Here is a 26,334-nt window from a genome sequence, read left to right as displayed (position 1 = left end):
TGAGAAGGTCAGAAGACCTCAATGTCCCTTTCAACTCTCTGCACTCTCTGATGCATTCAAACAGATTTAAGAAAAAAAAAAAAACCCCAACAAACTACAGCTTTTTAAACTGCTCTCAGCAGGAGGATCATTCTGATACAATCTAGTCTGCCATAGTTAGAGGGAAATTCCAGCTGTGGCCTCCGTTATTATTCTTATTGTTATTGTTCGAAAATCCTTCAAAGAAAGATCCTACCCTGAGGCTAAAAACCCTTTGGCAAACTCATAAGATGTAAGCCTCTTCCCATCCCTCTGTGAAGTGGCTTCTAACTGAACTGAAGCAGGAAGTGACATTTAAGGAGCATCTTTTACGTGCAAAGCACCTGTTATATCTGCTGCAGGAAATGGTTCCAGCACATTAGGAATGTGGGGTTCTCTGGGGAAGGAGAGTGGGACCTTGGCATGGGAGGTAGTGAGGAATGCATAGGATAAGAAGGATCTGGGTCAGAGGATGGGTCCAGGGCATGAAGCAGCGTGACAACCGGCAGCAGAAGAGGACCAAAGATAAAGAAGCCCCGGGGAAGTGTCCTTTCCATTCACCTGACTGATGCTCCTGGGGGGGGGGGGGGGTGTCCCCCTGAGTCAAAGAGGCGCTACAGCCTAGTGAACTGATCATGCACACACGATTAGCAAGCCCTCTTGCTTCCTTCCAGCCGTTGTTCCTTTACCCTTTTCTGCTACATATTTCCAACCTCCTTCTGGATATGGCCACCCAAACATCCCATGGGCTCCTCCAACTTGGCACAGCCCAAGAGGAAATGATCTGTGTGTTGTCAGCTTGGCCTCAGGACCACCTCCCTTCTCAGCTCTGGGTGTGGCAGAAGAAATCAAGAACCTCCTTTCCCAGAATCTTCTCTGTATGGTTGTGAGTTAGGAACCGGCCAGCTTTGCCTGAGAAATCTATAAGTCGGGGCTCTGGTCTCTATCCCAGTGTTGCCATCCTAGTTCATGCCTGTATTACTGGGTGTCCTAACCTCCTCGGAGGCCTCTTCTTACATGTTGTGTCACTCAGGATCCAATCAGAAGGCAAAAGCCACATGGTAATTTGACTATGGGAAGTTTAACATAAAGAATTATTAAGTATAACAAGGAATTTGAATCATGGATTGGAAGTAAGAAGTAAAGAGACTGTAAAGAATACAGGAAGAGCATGGGGCGCCTGGGTGGCTCAGTTGGTTGAGCGTCCGACTTCGGCTCAGGTCATGATCTTGCAATTTGTGAGTTTGAGCCCCGTGTCGGGCTCTGTGCTGACAGCTCAGAGCTCAGAGCCTGGAACCTGATTTGGATTCTGTGTCTCCTTCGCTCTCTGCCCCTCCCCTACTTGCGCTCTGTCTCTATCAAAAATAAAGTCTAAAAAGAATAAAAAAAAAAATACAAGAAGAGCACCACATGTAAGGAGCAGTCATTACCCCTAGGGCTGAGATAGAGCCCCTCAAGGAAGATCTCTCTGCCCCATCCCCAGCTGAAATCTGGATTTTGTAGGGAAGGACATGGCCATGGCTCACCGGATGCAGAGAAATCTCTTGAGATGCCGTGTTGATAGGATGTTCTAGAAATCTGCACTTTAAGGTGCCAGGGAAAGCTATCTCAGAGATGGAGGCACTTCCCAGTTTGATGGTGGGCACTGGGAGAAGCTGTTGGCTGCTAAGTACTGCTTACTACCATGCAGGATCCAGGTGCTGGAAAGTTGTCTACACTGCAGGAACCTGATTTGGAGAAGTTTCTGCGTGGCAGGAACTGGTGCTTGAGAAGCCGTGTGCACTGCCAGAGCCAGATAATTAGAGGAACTTCTTGGGCTGTGGGATCCTGCTACCAAGAGCTCACCAGAACCAGGAAGGAAAGCCCTCTTCCTCCAATATCTCCAGCACCCCCTACTGACAAAATGTAACATTATACCAGCTGCCAAGAGGAAAAGATTTAAAGGGTCCATTTTTGAAGAGTAGTCAATGAATAGTCAATTTGGAGCAATAAATGAGTGTCACTCTCCTATCGTTGTGAAGGGCAGCATAACTGGTTGGTTAAGAGTGTCACCCCTGGAATCAGGCTTCCTGGGTTCAAGTCCCAGCTCTGCCACTGGTATTAGTGTAACCTTCGGAGACGTATAAGCTCTCCGTGTCTCAGTTTCCTACTTTGTAGAACCAGGGTAGTAACTGTACTAACCTTGTTGGGTTATTATGCTAAGTGAGTTGATATTTATAAAGCACTTAGAAGAGTAAGCGATATACCGGAATTTACACACTCCTTCAAACTGCACATCCTCTCACTTGTAGCCAGACTGGGCTTCTCATCATAGGTATGAGTGTTAGTCGACAGTACTATGGCATAAGACATCATTTTTCTTTCCTCCTCTCCTTTCTGAGGTCAGGGATGACACAGGGAGTGCTAGGAAGAGAAGTTGTCTTCTTAACAACTCACCATGTTCACCTTGCAAACACTGGAAATCGGGCTATGTTGTTTTGGTTGCCTGAAACTCACCTGGGCCCTCCCCATCACCTTCAGGATAGGGTCCAACCTACTCTCCTAGAATATAACACTTTTGACGACCCTCTGCACCCCTCACCTCCCATCACACTCTGAGTCAGGTTTTTATGTTAGTCATTCCAAACATTGGCATTTGCCATCCTCACACCCCTCCCACGTTGTGCCTCTGTTTTCCAACTTTACTTATTTTGTTCCCCCTTCTGGAATACCATTTCCCCTCCTGTTTCCTCAGCCAATTCCCTTTCAACACTCAGAAAACTCCAGCAAACATCTCTTCCAGGAAGCCTTCCCCAAAGCCCCAAGTTGGGTGCAAAATGCTTCCCATTCTCTTGCTCCCCCGAGTTGTCCTATTATGTTGGAGTGATACGCTTCTGTGCCTGGTTCCCTGGCTAAAGTTGAAGCCACCTGGGATCTCCTGCATATTATCATGTTTGCATGCTCTGCATTTTATTTTATTAAACTTTTTTTTTAAGTTTATTTCAAGAGAGTTGGAGAGGGGCAGAGAGAGGGAGAGAAAGAGAATCCCAAGCAGGCTCCACGCTGTCAGCACAGAGCCTGATGTAGGGCTCGAACCTGTGAATTGTGAGATCATGACCTGAGCTGAAATCAAGAGTCGGACACTTAACCGACTGAGCCACCCAGGTCCCCCCCTACATGCTCTTCTTTTTAGCAAACAGCTCTGTATACCTGCGCCGGCTGCACATTCCATCCCCCTAGGGCTGCTGTTTGCAGAGTTTTGCACAACCTGCCCCACTGGTCACTGTGGCCCTGAGCACCAAATGGAGGCACCCAATAGATGAGCAGAATTGTGCCCTCAAGCTCTAGGCATTTATTACAGCATCCATTTATAGCCACCTGTTACACTCACCAGCCTCTCCGAAGCACTTCCTCATTAGGTTGGTTAGGAGTGACTGAGAAGGCTTTAGAAGGATTAAACCACATTTCTCTATAAGCAATGCCGGGTTCTAATTGCTCCACATGCAAGGGAATCTCAGAAGCAGGGCTGGGGGAAGGGACAAGAAGAGGGACCCAGTCCTGTGATGCAACCAAGGACTTTTAATTGGAGGCAGCTCCTCCCGCCGTGGCCAGAGCACCTCTTGTTGGTGGCACAGGGGTGGCTCAGATGGTTTCTTCTCCAGGGGAGTTTCTGAACCCATCTTCATAGCTCCTGCCCACCACCCTATTCGGGAGACGCTCGGGCAGCCGCACAGCATGGGGGCTGCTGACTAGAATGCTCAGGGTCTCCCAATAGTGCAAGTTTTTAGCGCCCAAATATTGGAGAAGTGGTGTGGTGTCTCTTTTTCAAACCATTTGTGCGAGGATCCGTGTTCAGATCTGAAAGAGTGAAGGAAAATGTTTGTCCTTGGTAAAGGGTTTGAATTACACATGAATAAACAGTCTTGGTCACATCCCACGTGGGGACTGCTCGTGTTATTAAATGGCTTGAAAACAATTCTGGCTTCAGCTAAAAATAACCCCACACTGGGTCAAGCGATCGAGATTTTATAGTTTACTTGTTACGTCAGCAAAGCCTTGCTGGTCCTGACCAGAACACATACACAGTTACCGCCTCTGGAGAGCCTTCTCCGTGTGGGGCCATGTTCTAGGCACTTATGTGTGCCTCCCCAATAACCTGAGAAGTAGGTAATGTACCAACATTATCCCTGTTTTATAAAGAAACAGAGAGAGGTTCGACGACATGCTCAAGCTTAGTAAGTGGTTGAGGCAGAATTTAACAGGTATGTAGGACACAAGCCAGGGATCTTAACTACTATCTGGTATCTAATAAATAATATAGTCATTAGGCTAAATTGTTACAGGCTTGGGTAACTAGTCCCACACCCCTGAAAGGCTTGAAAGAAATCTGAGGTGTGCCAGCAGAGGGTGGCTGGGGAGACTGAAATCCAGAGAGGTGACTCCAATATTCTTGCCAACTACACACACCCATGCCTGGGACCTACTGAAGAGCTGTGGCTGGTGCTTCTGGGATATTCTTGGACTATTAGGTGAGTCAACAGTGGAAGAAGGCCCCTCATTGGCCTGGCAGCAGCAACAGAAGACGCCATGTTTTGGTGGGTCATGGGAAGAGGAAAGGGCATTGGGGCATCTGGCCCTGTAGCCTCAATCCCAGAAGCCCATTGTTATTTCAGCGGTGGGTCATACTGGGCCAGCCTCTCCCAACGTATCACACCCCTTCCCCTCCCAAACCTCTCGTAGCTCCCTGTGGCTGGCATGTCCAGGCCCACCTATGTGGGCCTACCTCTGACTAGGTCTTCTTCCATTCAAAGTTCTCTCACCCATGGAAAGACATTGGAGCCTCTACTCTGCCAGTCTTTACCTGCAGGGGTACCTCGTTGAATCAGCAGATCATCTGATAACACAGCTCCACCTTTCTGTGTGGCTTTGGGCTCATCTGTTCCGGACCTAGGCTCCCATCTGACAGGTAGCGGTTGGGCTGTACCGTGTCTCCAAGGATCAGACTTCCAGGTCTGATGACTCAAGGTTGTGCATCCTTATCTTTCTTATTCCCAAACTTCTTTGTCTTTTCCAGGCCTCTTCCCAGCTCCTGTTCTCACTTCCCTTTCCCTGTGGCCAAAGCCCTACTCTGGGAATTTCCATCATGGCGGCAGTATTCCCTCAGTGCACACTGGGTTCACTCCAGGGCATCGTCCTTGGGCACTGGCTTCCCCCTCTCCCGGCCACCACCGTGTCTCACCTGGATCACTGCGATGGCCTCCTAACTGGTCTCCCTGCTTCTTCCACCCTCGTCTTCATTGGTGTCAGCACAGCAGAATCCTCTTATGATGTAAGTCACATCACATCACACCTCTGCTTGGAGTCCTGGTGCCCTATCACGCAGAAGAGAAGCCAAAGTCTTTCTCTGGGCATCCCCTGAAAAAAATCTGTAATCTCAGCACTACCTTTGCCCATCCCTCCCCTGCTGTCTCCTCCTGCCCTCCCCTTCACTCTGTTCCAAATGGACAGAACATGGCTGCCCTTGCCTGCACTTTCTGCCTGGGATGCTCTTCTCTGGAGACTCAGGGAACTCCTCCCTCCCCTCCTTTAAGGCTTTGTGTGAAGGTCAGCTTTTCTTGTGAGGCATTCCCCCCCCCCCCCATTTAGGCCTCTCCCTCTATTTAATTCTCCCTATTTATTCCCTCTACCACTCAATTCCCAGTTTACAGGACTGTCCCTCCCCCAGTCCTCCCTCTTCCCCATCCCACCTCCTTCTTCTCCATAGCCCTTGTCTTAGAGCACACCCCGGAGTTTATTTGCAATTTTCCTGCTGTGGAACACATGGAGGCAGGGGGTCAGCCTCTTAGGTTCACTGCTGGGTCCCCAGTGCCGGATGCCAAGCGTGCAGTTAATAAACAGTTGTGGGAGGCTGGACGAACCTGTACTTTGGTTGAACTTTGGTCCTGCGTATGAGCAGATGCTGTCACCGCCCCAGGGGTGAGATAAGCCACTATTCCAGGGACATGAAGGCTGGTGAGACACTGTTGGTGTCTCACTGCTGATGAGACACCGTCAAGCTGACTGATGGCTTTAAGAACAATGGATAGGTTTGCTTTTGACTGCTGATGGGGCCATCTCCCTTCCCCACCCTTTTCAACCCAAACCTATTTCCTTTCCTTTCGTGTCCTATATTCACTTTGGGTCTGGAGTCAGAGTTGGCGAACCCCTTCTCCTCCTGGCCCCTGCCTCCCTTTCTCTACCCGTTCAGCCATTCATCAAGGCATTGTGATTCTACCTTATAAACATCTCCTCCACCCTCCAGCCCCTGCCCTCGGCCACCCCCCTGGCCACAACTTCCCTGCTGGCCCCTGGCTCACTTGCAGGCCCATCTGCCTGCAATCCCATCACCATGCTGTGCCTCAAACCCTCAGCGGCTCCCTGTTGCACTGCTGAAAACTGCTTGGTAGTCTGGCCCTGCCAGCTTTGCCAGCCTCATTCCCTCCCAGCCTCGCCTGTTGCCCTCTGGCCGTAGGAGCTGCCAGCAGCGCCCCAAACTTGCTCTCATTGCGTTACCACCATGCATTTGTGCCAACTCTCTCCCCCACCCCCATGTTCTCACTCCCTCACCCTTCACACTGGAGACTCAGCTCAGGGACTGCTCCTTCCGGGAGGCCATCCCTTACACCTGGGAGGAATTAGGGGCCTCTCTAGTGGTCCCACACTGGGTCATGGCCAGTGCCTGGCATTGCACAGCATCTGCCTAACCCTATCACAGGTGCTTGATAAATATTTGTTGAGCAATATTTCACAGCCTGCCTATGATTTGCCTATGAGAGTCCACTCCATAGTCTGGGTCATTCCAATCTGTGATTTAAAAAATTTGTTCAGCATGTTTTTATTGAGGACCACTGGTGCCAGGCACTAAGTGAGGGATCTGGCAGTGAACATGAATGAGAGATTCCTGGTCTCAAGGAGACAGGGATGGGTCCAGTTCACCTTCGGACCCCAGCAGTGGGCACCGGGATTTGCACAGAGTAGGTTCTCTCTCAATGTCACCTGAGTAAATACACAAGCCCTCTCTCTGACTGTTGGGCAACAATGGACACAATATCATCCCTATGCTCCCTTCCACTAACAGGTGTTTTACTCCCTGCTCATAGAAATGGATAGAAACATCCCGATTCTATACTTCCCTCCTTCTCCCCGGTGACTTCAATCTTGGAAATTAACAGGGTAAGAGAGACAGCCACGGTGTCAAGGGCACACTGACCTTCATCGAGCTTCTTGGGTAGGTCCTTGGACATCTCTGAGCTCATTTAGCTTTTCAGATGGTGGAGCTGAGCCCCAGAAAGGTGACTCCCAGGTCTTATGGCCAAGAGGAGCAGCCGGGATTGTAACGCAGTTTTGTCTGGTACCTGAGCCTCTGCTGTCCAGGGCCTCACCCTACAGGCACTTCCAGGGGCAGAGAGATGTTCAGAAACACCTTCTGCTCCTCAGAGAGTTGATGGCAGGTGGTTTTGAAATGGAACGACCCCCATGAAGCTTGGCAGAGCAGCACAGAAATTAAGAGCATACATTGTTAGTACTTAGACAACTTGGGATGTAATTCTTGTTGCACCATGATGGGTTATTTAGAGCAACGTAAAGTCTGTGAACCTCAGTTTTTCTGTCTGTAAAATGGGGATGGCAAAACCTACCCCAGAATGTTGTGTGAGGGTTGGGTGGCATAAAGATGTGAGGTGCTTATCGTGGTGTCTGGCACATGGTAAGTGCCTAAAAACGTGATTAAGGGTGATGTAGGAGAGACGCTGGCTGGGGCGAGGTGGATGTGGTGTTTCTTGCACTACCAGTACTCACCTCTAGATGGAGGCAGGAGCCAAAGAAAAAGCCTCTTGGGTTATGCCCAGTGGGCTGTGAGCCTCAGGTCTCCAGTGACCCACAGCACTTGGACCAGAACAAGAAAGACCCAGCGAGGTCAAACAGGAAAGCTTCTGGAGCTGGAGGAGCCCTTAGAGGTCAGTCGGCACAGGTGGGGAGACTGGGGCCCAGAGACAGAAACAGTGGAGTTGAGGCAAATTAGGGGTAATGTCTGCTTCTTATAGCAAAGGTGTCCGGGAGTGATGGAGACATTGTCCCTTTAAGTACAGAAAAAATACTCCGTCCTGCTCTGAGGTCTGACCTTTGAGGCTCACTCACCTGTAACTGGTAGAGAAGAGAGGAGGCTGTGATGTCACAGAGACAGGGAAGCAGAGAATGTTGGGGGTTTGCCTGGACCACGATGTCAGGGAGGAGGGGGGAGGTCTGCTGACCCTTTCTCCAGTGGTCTGTCCTTCCCTCTGTGATGATTCCATACTCTCCACCACGCCCATCAGATCGGCTGGGGTGGTTCTGCCTCATGTGTCTCTTATCCTTCTTGGAATAGTATGTTAGCTGGGCATGTTCTTCTCGGGGTTGGAGGGGGAGGTTTCGTAGACACTTAAACTAGTGAGTGAAAATTTGATGAGCAATGGGCTGTTCAGAGTCTCTCCCCAAATGACTTACTCATTCCAAAGGGGAAAATAGTAATTTGCAGTGGAGAAGCCTGGCAGCAAATACCAGCTTAACCAAGTGATCTGATTACCGTCACCAATGGCAGGACCTACCTACATCACGTGTCCCCTCATATGATGCACTGGGGAGGATACAGTGTTGCTTCTCTGATCTTCCTGCCAAAAAAAAAAAAAAAAGCAAAATTGGAATTATAAACACAAATTGAGCGACACCTTATAAGACAGTTGTGCCTGTATGCTTCAGAAACGGGAAGCTCATGAAGATAAAGACAGAACCGTTCCAGATTAAAAATACGCTCAAGGGACGTGACAATGACGTGTGACTCGCGATGTCGGATTCGATCCTGCACTTGGCAAGAAAGCAGCTGGAAGACATTTTCGGGACAATTGATGATACTAGTGTATCAATATTGAGTTTCTTGTTTCTAGTAACTGTCCTGAAGTTACCTAAGAGAATATCCTTGTTCTTAGGAAACACAACAGGGAGGTGTTCAGGAATAACGGGATTCCTGTCAGATGGCTCAGAAAACACAGGGAGAGAGAGAGAAAAGAAATGACAGAGCAAATGGTGGAGGTGTACACAATTGTTGAGTCTGGGTAAAAGGTAACTAGGAGTTCTTTGTTCTGCAACTTTCAGTAAGTTCAAGATGGTTTCAAAATGAAAAAAAAAAGCTATAAGGTTTAAGTTTTTTGTTTTAGGTTAGGGAGACAGGATAATACACGTAAAACCAGTGAGGCATTTGGAAGATGCTCCCTGTAAGGAAGGGGAAAAGAGGAGAGATACAGTCCTGCGATATCACCAAGGGCTTTAATTGGAAACAGCTCCCTCCACAGTGGCTTTTTCAGGAGCTGGAGTGACTCCTGCTGGTGGCACAGGGGTGGCTCAGACGTCTTCTCCTCCCGGGGGAGTTTCTGAATCCGTCTTCATGGCCCCTGCTCACTGCCTCTTCCTTCCGGAGACACCCCAGCGGCCCGCAGCCTGGGAGGCCCGCGTGGGAGCGGCGGTCTAGAATGCTCAGGGCCTCCCGATGTGACACGGCTGGAATGGCCAGCGGTCCCGGGAGTAGCGGTTTAGGTTTCTCTTGCAGAAACCTCTTTGGGAGACGTGTGCATTCAGTTCTGCAAGCAGAAAGGAACCGGTTACGATGCCGGGTGGAACCTTCGCACTGGGCTTGGATGCACCGCCCCAGTCACCTCCATCCCTGATCATGGTCGGGTCCTGGAATACCGTGTGAGCCACGTGGACCCCCAGGCCGGACTCGCAAGTCCTTGGTGGCAGGGCCATGCCAGTAGGTTCTGCGTTTGTAATTCATTGGTGTGTTCAGTGATGGTCGGGGGCCTTGCACGGAGCAGAGGCCTGGAAGGTAAGAGGATCGGGCCCAATCTGCTTCTAACACTAACCTTACTTCCTGGGTGGACTTTGGGAAAGTCCCTTTCCCCTGTGGGCCTCAGTTTTCTCTATACAATGAGAGGTGGCTTATTTTTTCAAAAATTTTTTAATGTTTATTTTTGAGAGAGAGAGGAAGTGAGCACATGAGCAGGGGAGGGGCAGAGAGAGAGGGACAGAGGATCCAAAGCAGACTCCAAGCTGTCAGCATAGAGCCTGACACGGGGCTTGAACTCATGAACTGTGAGATCATGACCTGAGCCGAAGTCAGATGCTCAACCAACTAGGCCACCCAGGTGCCCCAAGAGAGGTGGGTTTTTAAACTGTGTTCCATGGAGCCCCGTGGGGGTTGGGAGGTGAGAGGGAGCGGGGTGGTGGAGCTAGTGGGGTTCCCGGGCCTGACCCTCGATTCAAGTGCAGAGGGAGCCCTTCTGTCTTTTATAACAATGGGACTTTGTGTGAGACTTTGTTTGCAAGGACGTTGTAGCTGTTTTTGCGAATCCTGAAATGCGGGGGCTGGGCTGGTCCTTAGCTCTTAGCAGCAGCCTCAGAGGGTGCTTGTGAGCTAAGTGACATCACCCGGGCAGTGTGGGTGCCCAGCAATGTGGCGACGTCTCTTCTTCCTGGACTGGACTTCTATCCTTCTTCCATGACCCTGAGGCGTTTCACCCCCAACTATACTCAGCCCGCAAGCATTTTCTGGCCTTGTTTACTTGCCATGCACCTTGTGGGGTTTGGGGGAACACAGCTGTCCTCCTGGGACTTACAGTCTAGTGGCCAAAGCAGACACAAAAGCAACAGCCACACAAAATAGACGTGTAAGATAAGACCCCAAGGGCTTAGAAGAGAAGCGTGGATGTGTGCTCTTTCCTCCCAGACCTATTGCTCCTCACGTAATTCCTAGCAGACTCCTGGAATTGCTCCAGTGTGTTCTAGAATGACCGAAGCTTCCTGGAGGGCGTGGTCCTCTCTCTCCTATCACCACACTTAGTTTAGCTCAAAGATCAATGGGGCTTGGTCATCAGGACAATGGGGTTCCTGGTCAGTGTTAGGACCCCAATGTGGAACTCACCTTCATACTCATTGTTGCTGGTGGTGGAGGCTCTCTTTTCTGGGTGGATCAGAGGTTGTCCCAAAGGCGAGTGGGAGGCTTCATTAGCATGCTTCGAATTCTTGCTGTCCAGCCCCTCCTTCTGCAAACCTGGCAGTGATAATTCCACACAGTCAGGTGGGGAGGCTCAGGGGAGGTGATGGAAGTGAAGGTACGTTGCCAACCTTGAGTCAGTGCATGAGAGCCAGTGGTGGTTGTCATGGGGGCGGGGACCACCTGGATCTCCCTCCTCCAGTCTTCCGAGTGCTCCCCCTAAGCACACGCTGGGTTCAAACTATGTATTCTTTTTAAAACACAAAGTTTACCTCCCCCCACCCTGTTTATAAATGCTAATGCATATCCATTATAGAAAAGCTAGGAAAGATTGAAGAATATGAAGTAGAAATAGAAATGACCCAAACTCCTGGCCCCTCAGATGCAATCACAGTTCCGGTCTTTTCTCACACATACTTTTACACAGTCCATCATATCTTACATGTCATGTATGCATTTTCCTTTTTTCATACACGTTATGTCATAAACATTCTTCTCAGGCCACTAAATTTTAACAAATGATGGTTGTATAATATTCTATTTTGCAGATAATTCAAGAGTTATTTAATCAATATTCTATTGTTGGGTGTTTAAATTGTTTTTCACTACTATAAATACTATTATGGTGAACATTGTTGTATATAAGGCTTTGTTTTTATATAATTCTAAATTCTTTTTTTTAATGTTTATTTTGAGAGAGAGCACACGCTTGAGAGTGGGGGGAGGAGCAAGAGAAAGAGGGAGAGAGAGAATCCCAAGCAGGCTTGATGCACATCGCAGAGCCTCATATGGGTTTCGACCTCAAGAACCATGAGATCATGACCTGAGCTAAAATCGAGTTGGACACTTAACCAACTGAGCCACCCAGGCGCCCCATAATTCTAAATTCTTAAAGGTATAGCATAGGAGTCTGTCAACAGACTGAACTGTGTTCTGTAATAAATACCTCTGTCCTTTGCTAGCTGCACAAGTACAGCAAACTGCTCCCCTCCCATGCCTCTGTTCTCAGAGCTACAAAATGACACATCCATTTTGGATAATCATGTCCCCTTCTTAGAGTTATGGTAGGGATCAGATAATATCGCTTTTCTTCAGTGTCAGCTCTGATATAGTAGGGGACTTATCTGATCACAGTGGGCTCCCTAGTGCCTAGACAGTGCTTTGTAAGTAAGAAGGTCTCAGTCATTACCATTATTATTATTAAAAAAATTTTTTTAATGTTTATTTATTTTTGAGAGAGAGAGAGGGAGAATGAATGGGGGAGGGGCAGAGAGAGAGAGGGAAACATAGAATCAGAAGCAGGCTTCAGGCTCCAAACTGTCAGCACAGTGCCTGACACAGGGCTCGAACCCACGACCCACAAGATCATGACCTGAGCCGAAGCTGGATGCCCAACAGACTCAGCCACCCAGGGGCCCCACCATTATTATTATCTTGGAAAAATGGATTGACATTTTTAAGGTCCTCAGTTTTTATTGTGAAATTATTTCCTGGGGGAGTATTTTAAAGACCCTCACCATGGATTTTCTGGAAGAATATGCCATGAGAATTTTTCTCATGCTGTTAAACTGCTCCATTTCCTGATGGGACCGTGACAGACACCTGACCGGCCTCCCTGCCTATTGTTTATTGGTTTGAGTTAGGAAGCCACCCAGTTCCCACTTAATTTTAGGTTGGAATTATCACTCAAAGGCTGAAGGAAACCTGAGGGTATCACAGCAGAAGGGGGATGAAAAAAACTGAGGTCTAGAGAGGCTGGACGGTGTGTCCTTGTCTGGTACCTACTGCAGGTGGATGGCTGCTGATCCTGGGGTTCACTGGGGGCCTTGGGGTCATCCATGGCCCGGGGGTCCTCACAGTCTCTGCAGCACAAACAGAAGATCTTCGAAGCCAAGTTTTGGTGGGCTGCTGTAAGAGGTGAAGGAATGGGGGCCATGGTTTCTGGGATCTGAACTCCAGATGCCCACTGGAAATTCACTGTGATGGGGGTCATTACTGGGTCAACCTCTCCCAAGATATAATAGCCTTCCTCCCTCCCAAATCTTGCATAGCTCCCCATGGCCAGCAGATCCAGGCCCTTCTGCCTAGGCTGTCCTCTTTTAAAATTATTTTTCCCATTCTATGCAAAATTTCCTTACCCATGGAGAAGAGTTGAAGCCTTTACTCTGCCAGCTTCGCCTGTAGGGGCGCCTTGTTGAGTCAGCTAACCTTGAATTTGAACCCAGTTCCCTGGGCAGGGCTGTTTCCTAAATAAACATAAGACTGTGGTTGAAAAATGCTAGTCCTTTATCTGTGCTCACACTCTAGATAGGATCCCCCTACCGTAACATCCAGGCTCACGCACACGAGCATCCAGTTTTTAGGTTGATCCATGTTCAACCCCAGTTCTGGGTGCATTCTCTTGGGTAGATTCCTTAACTTTCTTGAACCTCAATTTTTTCATGGAGAAAATGGGAGTGCAGTGCCTACTTGCAGAAAAAGTAAAGGACTAAGTATATGAAAAGTCACAATAAGTGTGCAGTCAATGATTCCATTTCCCTTCCCTTTATGTGGCTCACTGGCTCCAAAATACTCCAGTTGGCCCAGGTCCCAGGGGAACATGGCATGAAGCACAGTCTTGCAGGTTTAGGTCCTGGTCCTGCCACCAACTTGCTCACTGGCTGTGGCTAAGTCCACATGTGTCTCTGCATTTCAGGAGCCCCATCAATAATAACAGGAAGTTAGGCTAGACGATATCTTCAAGGATCTTTCTAGTTCTGATGGTCCAGAATTATAAAACCTTGCTTTAGTCACCAATTCCTTTGTCTCTGAATGCTTCCAGTTCTCACTTGCCTTTCTGTGGCAAGACCCCCTTTTAGGAAATTCTTTTTTCAACATTGCTACCAGATCTTTCTTTCTTTCTTTCTTTCTTTCTTTCTTTCTTTCTTTCTTTCTTTCTTTCTTCTTTCTTTCATTCAAAATTTTTTTTTCAACATTTATTTATTTTTTAGAAACAGAGACAGAGCATGAGCAGGGGAGGGACAGAGAGAGAGGGAGACCCAGAACTTGAAGCAGGCTCCAGCTGTCAGCACAGAGCCCAACGCGGGGCTCGAATCCACAAACTGCGAGATCAAGACCTGAGCTGAAGTCAGACACCCAACAAAATGAGCTGCCCAGGCGCCCCCGAGGAAATTCTTATCATGGTATCGGCTGATGTCCCTCACAAGCCAATTCTCTATGTGAGCTGCCACACTTATGAGTGTTTGCTTCTCACTCTCTCTACTGCTGTCCCCTGGCCCAAGCCACCATTATGTCTTGCGTAAAGCAGAACAACAGCCTCCTAAGTGATGTCTTTGTTTCTTTTACCCTGGACCCCTTCAATTAATACAAAATCTTTAACTTCTGGCATGTACTGTATTTGATACAGCACAATTTATATATTGTGGCTAGATACATCCAGCAGCCTAGACACATACAAATATCTCCATTTTGTGGGATTCTTGGACCAAAGTAGTACTCCTTGGGGCCATTTAGCCCCCATCTCTAATAGCCTTTTGGATTTTCTGCCCAGTGAGTTTTTCCACATGATTTGAGCTCTGATATATTTCCTTGAGCTCTCTTTAATTAATTTGTTGTATCTTCTTAGGATTTATGAACAGATAGAAATTTACAAATCAAAACCACACTAAGATACCACCTCCCACTGGTCAGAGTGGCTAAAATGAACTAATCAGGAAACTACAGATGTTGGCAAGGATGTGGAGAAAGGGGAACCCTCTTGCACTGTCGGTAGGAATGCAAACTGGTGCAGCCGCTCTGGAAAAGCGTGGAGTTTTCTCAAAAAATTGGAAATAGAATTACTCTATGACACAGCAATAGCACTACTAGGAATTTATCCAAAGGATACAGGAATGCTGATTCAAAGGGGCACAGGGACCCCAATGTTTATGGCAGTGTTATCAACAATAACCAAAATATGGGAAGAGCCCAAATGTCCATCTACTGATGAATGGATTAATATGATGTGGTATATGTACACAATTGAGTATTACTCAGCGATGAAAAAGAATGAAATCTTGCCATTTGCAACAACGTGGATGGAACTGGAGGGTATTATGGTAAGTGAAATAAGTCAATCAGAGAAAGACAGGTATCATATGTTTTCACTCATATGTGGAATTTGAGAAACTTAACGGAAGACCATGGGGAAGGGAAGGAAAAATAAGATACAAACAGGGAGGCAAACCATAAGACACTCTTAAATACAGAGAACAAAATGAGGGTTGATGGGGATGGGGAGCTGGGGGATGGGGAAAATGGGTGATGGGCATTGAGGAGGTCCCTTGCTGGGATGAGCACTGAGTGTTGTATATAACTGATGAATCATGGGAATCAACTCCTGAAGCCAAGACTACACTGTATGTTAGCTAACTTGACAATAAATTTTTTAAAAAGAGAGATTTATTTAAGGCAATTAGGTATTTTGTTTAGGAGATGCGCCATTTAGCAAGTATGCTTGCCATTAATATACTTATTCTTCTGCTGTTTGCTTTCGTTTCAATTTCCTTCATATAAATTCTTGCCTCGTGGGGTTTTGCTTTGTTCCAGATTGCCTCATGTATGTTGAATGTAGAGGGAGGTGTTTCCTAAGGAAGGAGTGAAAGCAGAGGTGTGGCAAGCGCTCACCACAACCCTCAGCCCCAAGGACTAACGGTTGGAGGTCTGTTAGGTGGTGATCAGTTTGTGTGAGGGTGATTGCTAAGCCTCTGCCTCGGGTCCCTCCAAACCTTCACGAGCACGTGTTCTGTCTTGTTAACCTAATGAAAGTAGCTAATGTCACTTTACTCAGCCTATATTCAGGAGTCAGTGACTTCCAGGTTGGTGATCAGATGGCCTCTTTTAGGCTCTGTGAGGCCACAGAATTCAAGACACCATGTATAACTGTGGTCAACTGTAATGTGATCTCTGCTGTTTGTCATGGTCTTATCTACCTTAAAGTTGCTGCCTTTTCCTGAAAACAAAACAAAACAAAACAAAACAAAACAAAAACAAAACAAAACAACAACTCCTGCTTCACATATATACCCTCAATACGTGTACTTTCATGTGTGTTAACGTTTATGTTAATAGATGGGAAAGTTTAACCAGATGACTTGGAATTATGGGCACTAAGGGAAACCTTTCATGTCAAAAGTATGAGATTTAAGAGGGACTCTAGAGAAGAGAGAAGACAAAAACACCACATTTTCAGTAGAGAGCGTCTTTGATTGGTATGTTCTGGCCTCAGAAAGAAAGAAAGAAGGGGGAAAAAAAGACGTACTCCTACTCAAACCTTCTGAAACCTGCTTTCTTTACATCTCTTTCTCTCTCTCCACCCAGCTTTATCGTTACCACCTACTTACACTCTTTCTATTCCTTCCCGTGACTGCTTAAATAAATTCCCTTCATTTCTGTAGAAAAGAACAATCAACACTGCACAATATCCCCTGAAAACTCCTGTACCAGGAGGTGGGTCCAGAGAGGTTGAATTCAAACCCTGCATGAAAGTTGAGCTGAGGGTGAATATATAGGATCACCCCAAATTTCAGAATGACAGAAAGCTGCTGTATAACTCAGCTAGTTATCCTGCTACTTATTGACTCCTGTGTCTGTACCAGTCAGTTCACTTAATGGTTGACCTTCAGTGATGGGGAAAAATGTTTAAGAGCAGCAGGATGGAAAAGACCAGAAGATTTAAATAACCCACCTACACAGAATTCAAAAAAGTGGACTTGAGAAGAAAAATAGAAAAGGTACCACATAAAACTATTTCAAAAATCTTTTCCCCAAGGGTAGATCGGGCAAAGATCCAAAATTGCAAACAAAATCAAGATGAATTACCAGGAGACTTTAATGGACTTCAGGACACTTTCAAAGAGCATTCTAGGGCAACCAACAGCTTAAGTAAAGGAGCCTTTTCTTCTCTCTTTGCGAAAGGCTCAGACTTGAAATAGAGGACTTAGATAAAATAAATTAGGAGGTGAAATGCCAACTTAGATCTCCTGATCATTTTCAAAGAGCCCTAAAAAATCAACCAGAAATGGCCTTTTGGAGAAAACAACTGACTTCTAAAATAAAAACAAGGTCAAAACTCCTCTGTCCATAACAAACGTGGAGCCTGTTGATAAGGACCCTCGTATTTACGGTAAGCAGGAACCCATTGGAGGAACTCATGTTCCATAATGGTAGGAGGACAGCTCTCCAAGTCTGTCCAGTGATGCTACTCTGAGGAGATCTTAACACTCAATACATTCTTATCCTTCCTCTAAATTCTCAAGGGGAATTGTTGATAACTACAGACAGACAACAATACCACTGGTTGACGTGATTTGTTTCCTATGTGGAAACCAGATTCTTCCACTCCAACTAGAACTGAGACTATTCTGGGTGATGAAGAGTTGACCATTCCAAGTGTACAACTCCCAACGCCCTCAGCAGACTGTGTTGTCTTACACAACACTGGAAACAAGAAAAACTTGGATGGGGCTATCAATACCAATAGATGGGCCTATTCTGAGGACAGTGAGGTCTCTGTACGGGCTGGACAACTCAAGGTGCTCATTTTCTCTCATCTTGGCTGACATAGTAAATTAAATAATACAGCCCACGCGATGGAACACCAACCAATCAATCAAAATTCCTTAGCTCAAGTAATTGTGGGTATTAGAACACCTTTGGATTTTATTTGGCTAATCAGGGAGAGCATGCACCTTTGCTAGCTCCTCATGGTGTACCTGGATTCATACCACAGGTGAGGTTTCTAAGCCCAAAGAAAGGCAACCTGACTATCTAAAGCAGACACAGAGGATGATTTGGAATTTCTTTTCTCGGTCATGCCTAGGAAATTGTGGATGATAATTCTGGAATGCCTTCCAGATCCTTCTTTTAATTGATCTAATGATTTGATCTAAAACTTAAAATCTTTTAATGATTGTTGTTTGCCTCACAGTCATTTACTGGCTGCTGTCCAGAGAGTCAAATGATTTTATGCGGCCACTGGCCCAACGTAGAGCTCCACGGATGATTCAAAGACAAAACCAAAAGGCATCAGGCTGGCTAATGCTCAAACTGAACATCAGATCTCTGTAGGTGGAAAGGTGGAACTGTGTCTTCAAGGAAAGTGGACAACAGTGGTGAAGATCTGCACAATTCCTGAGGGTCTCTCCTGCAGCTTTGGTTGAGGGAGGACCAAAAAGGGGGAGACTAAGAAGAAAAAAGAAGGTCCCAGTCTCCTAAGTAAAGACCGATTGCTCTGTAACCATGGTAACAGGTAAGCCCCAGAACCTGTTTTAAAGTCATTTACTCTTTTAACAAAACTTTGCCTCGGTGACCATTCTCCCCAAAGTAAGAGACACATAATAGTAGGTGACACTTTCGCAGTTCACAGTCTACCATCCCCAAGCACTCCTGCCTCTGAAATGCCACCTTCCGTGAACGCCACACCCTCCCGCACTTGTTACATATTAGCGCTTAGCTTTGTTCCGAGACTTTGTCCTAAAAGCTCAAGTCTCCCTTGTTTAACCCAAAATAAATTCAGTTTTTGTTCCACACATTGAGTGGGGGGCTCTTTCTCTGCAGCAGCTTACAGACATACAAATAGCCTGGAGCCTTACATACGTACAAATACATACATACAAAATTCCATATTAGGTGTTCGCCAGGGGCTGACATGTAGGTCTGTCTAAATCTAGTGTCAATACTTTCCGTATGTTTACTCTGGCCAGAAATTTCATGAGAAAAAGAGGGGAGTAGAAAAACACTTTCTCCTTTCAGTCTTAGTAGCAAAGAGTGTTGAACTTTTGAGCCCTCTTCAGAAATGGAAAGGCTCTTAAGGGAGGTATTGCAGCAGCGACAGGCACATTCTTTGGGGGATAATAATTAAAGATCCCCTACTTAGTAAGCTATGAAATTTAGAAGAATTTAACTCCCTTGAACCTCAGGTTTCGTATCTGTAAAATGGGGATGACGATAATAGCATCTACCCTAAAATGTGGTTGCGGGGATTAAATAATGATGGAAAGTGCTTAGCACAGCTGCCTGGCATATTGCCAAAGCTCCACAAACATAAATGCTGATGCGAAGAAATGAGTTGAATTGACGCTGGCTGGGGCGGGCCAGGAGTGCGCGGTTTCTTGCACTACCAGTGCCTGCCTCTAGATGGAGGCAGGAGCCAAAGAAAAAGCCTCTTGGGTTATGCCCAGTGGGCTGTGAGCCTCAGGTCTCCAGTGACCCACAGCACTTGGACCAGAACAAGAAAGACCCAGCGAGGTCAAACAGGAAGGCTTCTGGAGCTGGAGGAGCCCTTAGGGGTCAGTCGGCACAGGTGGGGAGACTGGGGCCCAGAGACAGAAACAGTGGAGTCGAGGCAAATTAGGGGTAATGCCTGCTTCTTATAGCAAAGGTGTCCGGGAGTGATGGAGACATTGTCCCTTTAAGTACAGAAAAAACACTCCGTCCTGCTCTGAGGTCTGACCTTTGAGGCTCACTCACCTGTAACTGGTAGAGAAGAGAGGAGGCTGTGATGTCACAGAGACAGGGAAGCAGAGAATGTTGGGGGTTTGCCTGGACAAGGATGTCAAGGAGGAGGGGGGAGGTCTGCCGACCCTTTCTCCAGTGGTTTATCCTTCCCTCTGTCCACGACGCCATGCTCTCTGCCATGACATCCATTGGGGCACTGGAACAGAAGTCCTGATGTCTTCTGTGGAAGCGTCTTGAGGAAGGCTGGGCCAGAAAGGGGCAGAACATCGCTGAATGTAAAATGCCCGCGTCCGCATTCTGTCTCTGCTCACCAGCTGGGTGCTAACCTTGGGCAAATGGACTTCACCTCTCGCTTTTCTCCTCTGAAAAATGGAAATGTTGCTAATTACATGTCCTAGATATACTTTTAGGATGAAGTGAGATCAGATAGATAGAAAACATTTAACATGGTGCTTACAAGGTAGAGTAAGCATTCAAGAAATAGTTGTTGATAATGTGCAAAAATAAAGTGACATCTTCCCAATCTATCTTCCAGATAAAAGGGGAATTGCTTTATATTTGTGTTCTCACAAAATCTCTCACCTTAAGGGACACTCTTTCAATTCCTTTATTTAGAACAACCAGGCACTATTTGGGGAAGCTAAATTAGGTTACAAGGTTCTCCATCAGTGCTATCCTTGGATGTGTATAGAGGTCACCTGATACACAGGGACGGGAAGAAAGCAAAGACATTCTACAGTTTTGTAGTCAGGGAGTCAGTTGGGTAGGGACTTAGGTGGGGGGAGGGGGGGTGAAATGTGACCTTACTGTTCTAAGTGTTTGATGGTGGTAAAACAGTCTTTTAAACTGTTTATACTTATTGTGAGTTACAGTTTATTACCTGTTTTTATTGGTATAAAGCAATACTCTTAAGTGGCAGTGTTAAAGGTTCTCAACTCTGGCTGCTGATGAGATTCCTCTGAGGGTTTTGGAAATGTAAGAATGCCCGGGGGCCTAACTAAATTAGAATCTTTTTAGTGGAGCCAGAGCTTCAGTATTTTTACAAAGCTGTCCAGGCAATTCTTGTATATTAACAAGACTGAGAACCACAGAGTTACATTGTAGAGATCTCTCATTATACCTGCAAGGAACTGGTTCTCAGTTCAGCCCACGCTTGGAATCACCAGAGGAACTTCAAATAATGCCACACCCAGTGTCCACTCCAGGCCAGGAAAATCACCATTTCTGGGCATTGATAGTTTTTAAAGCTCCCCAGGAAATCCCACCAATTAAAAAAAACTGAGATATAATTGACATACGAAGCTGTGTAAGTTTGAGGTATAGAAAGCACTAGTTTGATACATTTGTATATTGTAATATGATTACTATAGTAGCTTTAGCAAATGCTTTTATCACATCACAAGGTTATCATTTCTTTTTTGTGTTGAGAACAATGAAGATCTAGTCTTTTAGCAACTTCGAAGTTTATAATACACTGACTTAAATTCTCATTCAGTGGTGAGAACCACTGACCTACAGAGCAAATTTTAAAAAAACCTTAATTTTCTTTTTGCTTTATGAGTGGATCCTTTTAGCTTTTCAGGGGCAGTGTCATATATGGATTCAAAAGCACTATTTTTCAAATAACTTTGAAATTGAGATAATATACTTTGAAAGCCTGTGTTAGATGAAAACTACTGTTAAAGATGTCTGTGAAGAATTTACTTTTATTTTTAGTTTTTTAAATCACTGTATACATATAAATATAATGTATATTTTAAATATGCATATTTTATATTTTAAATATAAATATGTATATTTTAATTTACATCCAAGTTAGCATATAGTGCAACAATGATTTCAGGAGTAGATTCCTTAATTCCCCTTACCCATTTAGCCCATCCCCCCTCCCACAACCCCTCCAGTAACCCTCAGTTTGTTCTCCATATTTAAGAGTCTCTTATGTTTTGTCCCCCTTCCTGTTTTTATATTATTTTTGCTTCCTTTCCCTTGTGTTCATCTGTTCTGTGTCTTCAAGTCCTCATATGAGTGAAGTCATATGATATTTGTCTATCTCTGACTAATTTCGCTTAGCATAATACCCTCTAGTTCCATCCATGTAGTTGCAAATGGCAAGATTTCATTCTTTTTGATTGACAAGTAATACTCCATTGTTTATATATCCCACATCTTCTTTATCCATTCATCCATTGACGGACATTTGGGCTCTTTCCATACTTTGGCTATTGTTGATAGAGCTGTTATTAAACAGTGGGGTGCATGTGTCCCTTCAAAACAGCATACCTGTATCTCTTGGATAAATACCTAGTAGTGCAATTGCTGGGTCATAGGGTAGTTCTAGTTTTAATTTTTTGAGGAACCTCAAGACTGTTTTCCAGAGTGGATGCGCCAGTTTGCATTCCCACCAACAGTGCAAAAGAGATCCTCTTTCTCCGCATCCTCGCTAACATCTATTGTTGCCTGAGTTGTTAATGTTAGCCATTCTGACAGGTGTGAGGTGGTTTTGATTTGTATTTCCCTGATGATGAGTGATGTGGAGCATTTTTTCATGTGTCAGTTGGCCATCTGGATGTCTTCTTTGGAGAAGTGTCTATTCATGTCTTTTGCCCATTTCTTCACTAGATTATTTGTTTTTTGGGTGTTGAATCTGATAAGTTCTTTACAGATTTTGGATACTAACTCTTTATCCAATATGTCGTTTGTAAGTATCTTCACCCATTCTGTCAGTTGCCTGTTAGTTTTGCTGATTGTTTCCTTCACTGTGCAGAAGCTTTATATTTTGATGAGGTCCCAATAGTTCATTTTTGCTTTTGTTTCCCTTGCCTCCAGAGATGTGTTAAGTAAGAAGCTGCTGTGGCCAGGATCAAAGAGGTTTTTGCCTGCTTTCTCCTTGAGGATTTTGATGGCTTCCTGCCTTACATTGGGGTCTTTCATCCATTTTGAGTTTATTCTTGTGTATGGTGTAAGAAAATGGTCCAGGTTCATTCTTCTGCATGTCACTGTCCAGTTTTCCCAGCACCATTTGCTGAAGAGACTGTCTTTATTCCATTGGATATTCTTTCCTGTTTTGTCAAAGATTAGTTGGCCATACGTTTGTGGGTCCATTTCTGGGTTCTCTATTCTGTTCCATTGATCTGAGTGTCTGTTCTTGTGCCAGTACCATACTGTATTGATGATTACAGCTTTGTAGTATAGCTTGAAGTCCGGGATTGTGATGCCTCCTGCTTAGTTTTTCTTTTTCAAGATCACTTTGGCTATTCCAGGTCTTTTCTGGTTCCATACAAATTTTAGGATTGTTTGATCTGGCTCTGTGAAGATTGCTGGTGTTATTTTGATAGGGATTACATTGAATATGTAGATTGCTTTGGGTAGTATTGACATTTTAACAATATTTGTTCTTCGTACCCAGGAGCATGGAATATTTTTCCATTTTTTGATCTCTTCTTTGATTTCTTTCATAAGCTTTCTATAGTTTTCAGTGTATAGATCTTTTACCTCTTTGGTTAGATTTATTCCTAGGTATTTTATGATTTTTGGTGCAATTGTAAATGAGATTGATTCCTTGATTTCTCTTTCTGTTGCTTCACTTAGTTGTATAGGAATGCAACCAATTTCTGTGCATTGATTTTATATTCTGCAACTTTGCTGAATTCATGAATCAGTTCTAGCAGTTTTTTGGTGAAATCTTTTGGGTTTTCCACATAGAGTATCATGTCATCTGCGAAGAGTGAAAGTTTGACCTCCTCCTTGCTGATTTGGTTGCCTTTTATTTCTTTGTGTTGTCTGATGGCTGGGGCTAAGACTTCCAATACTATGTTGAATAACAGTGATGAGAGTGGACATCCCTGTCTTGTTCCTGACCTTAGGGAGAAAGCTCTTAGTTTTTCCCCATTGACGATGATACTAGTGTTGGGTCTTTCATATATGGCTTTTATGATCTCGAAGTATGATCTTTCTATCCCTACTTTCGTGAAGGTTTTTATCAAGATGCTGTCTTTTGTAAAATGCTTCCTCTGCATCTATTGAGAGGATTATATGGTTCTTGTCCTTTCTTTTATTGATGTGATTAATCACATTGATTGTTTTGCAGATATTTAACCAGCCCTGCATCCCAGGTATAAATCCCACTTGGTCATGGTGAATACTTTTTTTAATGTATTGTTGGATCCTGTTGGCTAATATTTTGTTGAGGATTTTTACATCCATGTTCATCAGGGAAATTGGTCTATAGTTCTCCTTTTTAGTGGGGTCTTTGTCTGATTTTGGAATCAAGGTAATGCTAGCTTCATAGAAAGAGTTGGGAAGTTTTCCTTCCATTTCTATTTTTTTGGAACAGCTTCAAGAGAGTAGGTGTTAACTCTTCCTTAAATGTTTGGTAGAATTCCTCCAGAAAGCCATCTGGCCCTGGACTCTTGTTTTTTGGGAGATTTTCAATTACTAATTCTATTTCTTTACTGGTCATGGGTCTGTTCAGATTTTCTATTTCTTCCCGTTTAAGTTTTGGTAGTGTATGTTTCTAGGAATTTGCCTAGAAAAAAAATTGCCCATTTTTTTTTTTTTTTGGCATATAATTGCTCATAATATTCTCTTATTATTGTTTTTATTTCTGCTGTGTTGGTGATGATGTCTCCTCTTTCATTCTTGATTTTATTTATTTGGGTCCTTTCCTTTTTATTTTTGATCAAACTGGCTAGCGGTTTATCAATTTTGTTAATTCTTTCAAAGAGCCAGCTTCTGGTTTCATTGATCTGTTCTACTGTTTTTTTTGTTTTTTGTTTTTTTTTTGTTTTTTTTTGGTTTCGATAGCATTAATTTCTGCTCTAATCTTTATTTTCCTGCCTTCTGCTGGTTTGGGGTTTATTTTCTGTTCTTTTTCCAGCTCTTTAAGGTGTAGGGTTAGGTTGTGTATCTGAGAACTTTCTTCCTTCTTTAGGAAGGCCTGGATTGCTATATACTTTCCTCTTATGACCTCCTTTGCTGCGTCCCAGAGGTTTTGGGCTGTGGTGTTATCATTTTCATTGGCTTCCATGTACTTTTTAATTTCCTCTTTAACCTCTTGGTTAGCCCATTCATTCTTTAGTGGGATGTTCTTTAGTCTCCAAGTATCTGTTACCTTTCCAAATTTTTTCTTGTGGTTGATTTCGAGTTTCATAGTGTTGTGGTCTGAAAATATGCATGGTATGATCTCGATTTTTTGTACTTGTTGAGGGCTGATTTGTGTCCCAGTATGTGATCTATTCTGGAGAATGTTCCGTGTGCACTGGAGAAGAATGTATATTCCACAGCTTTCGGATGAAATGTTCTGAATATTTCTGTTAAGTCCATCTGGTCCTGTGTGTCACTCAAAGCCATTGTTTCCTTATCGATTTTATGATTAGATGATCTGTCCATTGTTGTAAGTGGAGTGTTGAAGTCTCTTACTATTATGGTATTATTATCAATGAGTTTCTTTATGTTTGTGATTAATTGATTTATATCTTTGGGTGCTCCAATGAGGATTTGGGTCCAAATGTGAATTTGGAGCATAAATGTTTACAATTGTTGGTCTTCTTGGTGGAAAGACCCCTTAATTATGATATAAAGCTCTTCTTCATCTCTTGTCACAGTCTTTATTTTAAAGTCTAGATTGTCTGATAGAAGTATGGTTACTCTGGCTTTCTTTTGTTGACCATTAGCATGACAGATGGTTCTCTATCCCCTTACTTTCAATCTGAGCGTGTCTTTAGGTCTAAAGTGGGTCTCTTGTAAACACCATATAGATGGATCCTGTTTCATTATCCATTCTGTTACCCTATGTCTTTTGATTGGAGCATTTAGTCCATTGACATTTAGAGCGAGTACTGAAAGATATGAATTTATTGCCATTATGTTGCTTGTAGAGTTGAAGTTTCTGGTGGTGTTCTCTGGTCCTTTCTAGTTTTTTTTGCTTTTGGTATTTATTTATTTATTTATTTATTTATTAATCTTTTCTCTCTTCAGAGAGTCCCCCTTAAAATTTCTTGCAGGGCTGATTTAGTGGTCATCAACTCCTTTAATTTCTGTTTGTCTGGAAAACTTTTAATCTCTCCTTCTATGTTGAATGACAGCCTTGCTGGATACAGAATTCTTGGCTGCATATTTTTCTGATTCAGCACATTGAATATACCCTGCCACTTCTTTCTGGCCTGCCAAGTTTCTGTGGCTAGGTCTGCTGCAAACCTGATCTGTCTTCCCTTGTAGGTTAAAGACTTTTTTCCCCTTGCTGCTTTCATGATTCTCTCCTTGCCTGAGTATTTTGTGAATCTGACTATGAGATGCCTTGTTGATGGTTGGTTTTTGTTGAATCTAATGGGAGTCCTTGTGCTTCCTGGATTTTGATGTCTGTGTCTTTCCCCAGGTTTCTGCTATGATTTGCTCACATAACCTTTTACCCTTATTTCTCTCTCTTCCTCTTCTGGGACCCCTATGGTTCTGATGTTGTTCCTTTTTAATGAATCACTGATTTCTCTAATTCTTAAATTGTGCTCTTTTGCCTTAATCTCCCTCTTTTTTCTGCTTCATTATTCTCTATAAGTTTGTCCTCTGTATCGCTGATTCTCTGTTCTGCCTCATCCATCCTTGCCTCTGCTGCATCCATCCGTGATTGCAGCTCAGTTATAGCATTTTTAACTTCATTCTGGCTATTTTTTACTTCTTTTACCTCTGCAGAAAGGGATTCTAATCTATTTTCAACTCCAGCTAGTATTCTTATTATCATGATTCTAAATTCTGGTTCAGACATCTTGCTTCTATCTGTGTTGGTT

At 44.6% G+C, this 26,334-nt stretch overlaps 2 protein-coding genes across 5 annotated transcripts in view; one reads left to right on the top strand and one right to left on the bottom strand.

The window, feature by feature from the left end:
- TMEM268 (transmembrane protein 268) overlaps positions 1-18,614 on the top strand; it is a 57,612-nt gene extending 38,998 nt beyond the window's left edge. Inside the window, exons 10-12 of one of the 4 annotated variants that reach the window (XR_008291021.1) lie at positions 4,341-4,963; positions 5,072-5,326; positions 18,024-18,614. The gene's annotated coding sequence lies outside the window, so the exon portion shown is untranslated. Of the gene's footprint in view, positions 1-4,340; positions 4,964-5,071; positions 6,819-18,023 lie in introns of those variants that run through there. The other 3 variants (XR_008291022.1, XR_008291023.1, XR_008291020.1) reach the window with 3 other exon arrangements.
- On the bottom strand, positions 3,559-13,335 carry TEX48 (testis expressed 48). The gene is made up of 8 exons (XM_027034930.2): positions 13,195-13,335; positions 12,842-12,964; positions 10,985-11,113; positions 7,834-9,644; positions 7,247-7,518; positions 5,916-6,064; positions 5,237-5,369; positions 3,559-3,855 (listed from the first exon to the last, which is right to left on the bottom strand). Exons 1-4 carry the CDS (start codon positions 13,196-13,198, stop codon positions 9,541-9,543), a joined length of 360 nt encoding a protein of 119 aa, XP_026890731.1. The 5' UTR covers positions 13,199-13,335; the 3' UTR covers positions 3,559-3,855; positions 5,237-5,369; positions 5,916-6,064; positions 7,247-7,518; positions 7,834-9,540.
- Positions 18,615-26,334: the final 7,720 nt, after the last annotated feature.

The sequence above is a fragment of the Acinonyx jubatus genome, chromosome D4, assembly GCF_027475565.1.
Source record: "Acinonyx jubatus isolate Ajub_Pintada_27869175 chromosome D4, VMU_Ajub_asm_v1.0, whole genome shotgun sequence".
In the NCBI taxonomy this organism is placed as follows: domain Eukaryota; kingdom Metazoa; phylum Chordata; class Mammalia; order Carnivora; family Felidae; genus Acinonyx; species Acinonyx jubatus.
Note: the sequence above shows the minus strand (reverse complement) of the source record. Positions and strands in the feature narration are given on the sequence as shown.